This window comes from Propithecus coquereli, unplaced genomic scaffold (assembly GCF_000956105.1).
Source record: "Propithecus coquereli isolate 6110/MARCELLA unplaced genomic scaffold, Pcoq_1.0 Scaffold148, whole genome shotgun sequence".
Classification (NCBI taxonomy): domain Eukaryota; kingdom Metazoa; phylum Chordata; class Mammalia; order Primates; family Indriidae; genus Propithecus; species Propithecus coquereli.
The window spans coordinates 311,187-312,905 of NW_012139191.1; the positions used below are offsets into that span (position 1 = coordinate 311,187).

General features: G+C 43.2%; 1 protein-coding gene across 1 annotated transcript in view; it reads left to right on the forward strand.

The window, feature by feature from the left end:
- Positions 1–1,556, forward strand: part of CHAF1B (chromatin assembly factor 1, subunit B (p60)) — a 23,524-nt gene extending 21,968 nt beyond the window's left edge. Inside the window, exons 13-14 of the mRNA XM_012640107.1 lie at positions 846–940; positions 1,465–1,556. Coding sequence (XP_012495561.1) covers positions 846–940; positions 1,465–1,556 — 187 coding nt within the window. The remainder of the gene's footprint in view (positions 1–845; positions 941–1,464) is intronic.
- The last annotated feature ends 163 nt before the right edge of the window (positions 1,557–1,719 follow it).

Here is a 1,719-nt window from a genome sequence, read left to right on the forward strand (position 1 = left end):
CTTTCTATTTTTTTTTAGTAGAGACACGGTCTCACTCTTGCTCAGGCTGGTCTCGAACTCCTGACCTCGAGCGATCCACCTGCCTCGGCCTCCCAGCGTGCTAGGATTACAGGCGCTAGCCACCGCGCCCAGCCTACAATTTTTTTTAAAACAGTAATAGTTGTTGAAAATTAACTGGATTTTAAAAAAGAATTATCTATATTTTGGCACATTCCACATATAGAAACCATATCTGATAGCCTTCTACATACAGTAGCCAGCAAGCTATTGAGCAAACCATAGTAATTAAAAAAAGAAAAACACAGGTTTTGGCCAGGTGTGGTGGCTCAGGCCCATAATCTCAGCACTTTGAGAAGCCAAAGTGGGAGGATCACTTGAACCCAGGAGTTCTAGGCCAGCCTGGGCAATATAGCAAGACCCTACCTCTGTAGAAAAATTAAAATATTAGGTGGGAGCTGTGGTATGCACCTGTAGTCCCAGCTAGTTGGGTGACTGAGGCAAGAGGATCAACTGGGCCCAGGAGTTCCAGGCTGCAGTGAGCTATGGTTGCACCACTGCACTCCAGCCTGGGGGACAGAAAAAGCCCTGTCTTAAAAAAAAAAAAAAAATAGGTTTTGAAATTTTTAGAGAGCTGGTTATGGTTTAAGTTAACCATTATAAATGTGATGTTTTAACTTAGCACGTGAATGTAATTCTTAGTTACTAAACTAAATTTAAGCAGGTTATGATCAGCTGAAAACTTTAAGTATTTCCTTTAGTAGTTTTGAAACTTGGTATCATACATAAACAATTCCTGTGACACTAACAAGCCATCCTCCCCACTATTTCTTTTTTTTTACATCAAGGAGAATAAATTTAATGCCCTTAAAGACAGATCCTTCACCCAATTCTATACCAGCCAGTGAAATTTCCACCCCTTTCACAGAAAAAATTCAATCAGGTAAGTGATATAGTTACTGGTTTAATATAATTAAAGGTAGAATATCTTTTCTTTTGTTCTCTTGGAAATTAATGCCATCTGATTTTAAGTCAGTTCTGAGAAAGCAAGGGTACGTCTGCTAGAACCATCATTTAAACTCCCCAGCTGCCTGTGTAAGTCTCAGCAGGGAGACCACCTTGCTGTAAAAGCACCCTCATGAGCCAGATCAAGTTTCTTGACCTGATGACTGTTGACATTTTGTGTCAGATAATTCTTTGTTGTGGGTGCTGTAGGCTGCTTAGCAGCATCCCTGGATGTCACCCCTTGTCTGTGACGTCTCAAATGTCACCTGACATTGCCCATTGTCCCTTGAGAGGCAGAGTTGCCCCTGGTTGGGAACCACTGCTATAGAGCCTCCTCTAATGTCAGTAAAAGATCTTGCCAGGCAGTTCGGTTCCTTGTCTTGGCTCTATATTTTATAAATGTCAGCTCTTAACTCTCAGCATGTACATTTACTTGCCAACCTCTGTTTGCTGGTGTTTCAGAGATGCCTGGAGACCCTCAAGGCAGTCCTCCAGAGCTGAAAAGGCTCAGACTTGATGGAAACAAAGGAAGCATCCAAAGTCTGGACTCTTGATGGGATCTCAGCTTCTGCTCGCCTGCCTGCTGGGTGCGAGAGCCCCGTGTGCGCAGGGAAGGAGGCAGCCAAAGGCGCTGGAGGCCAGCAGCATCCAGAGAGCGGAACAGATGCTCATAAATTGATTCCTGTAACAAAAGTTACATGTGTACTGATTTTTCTC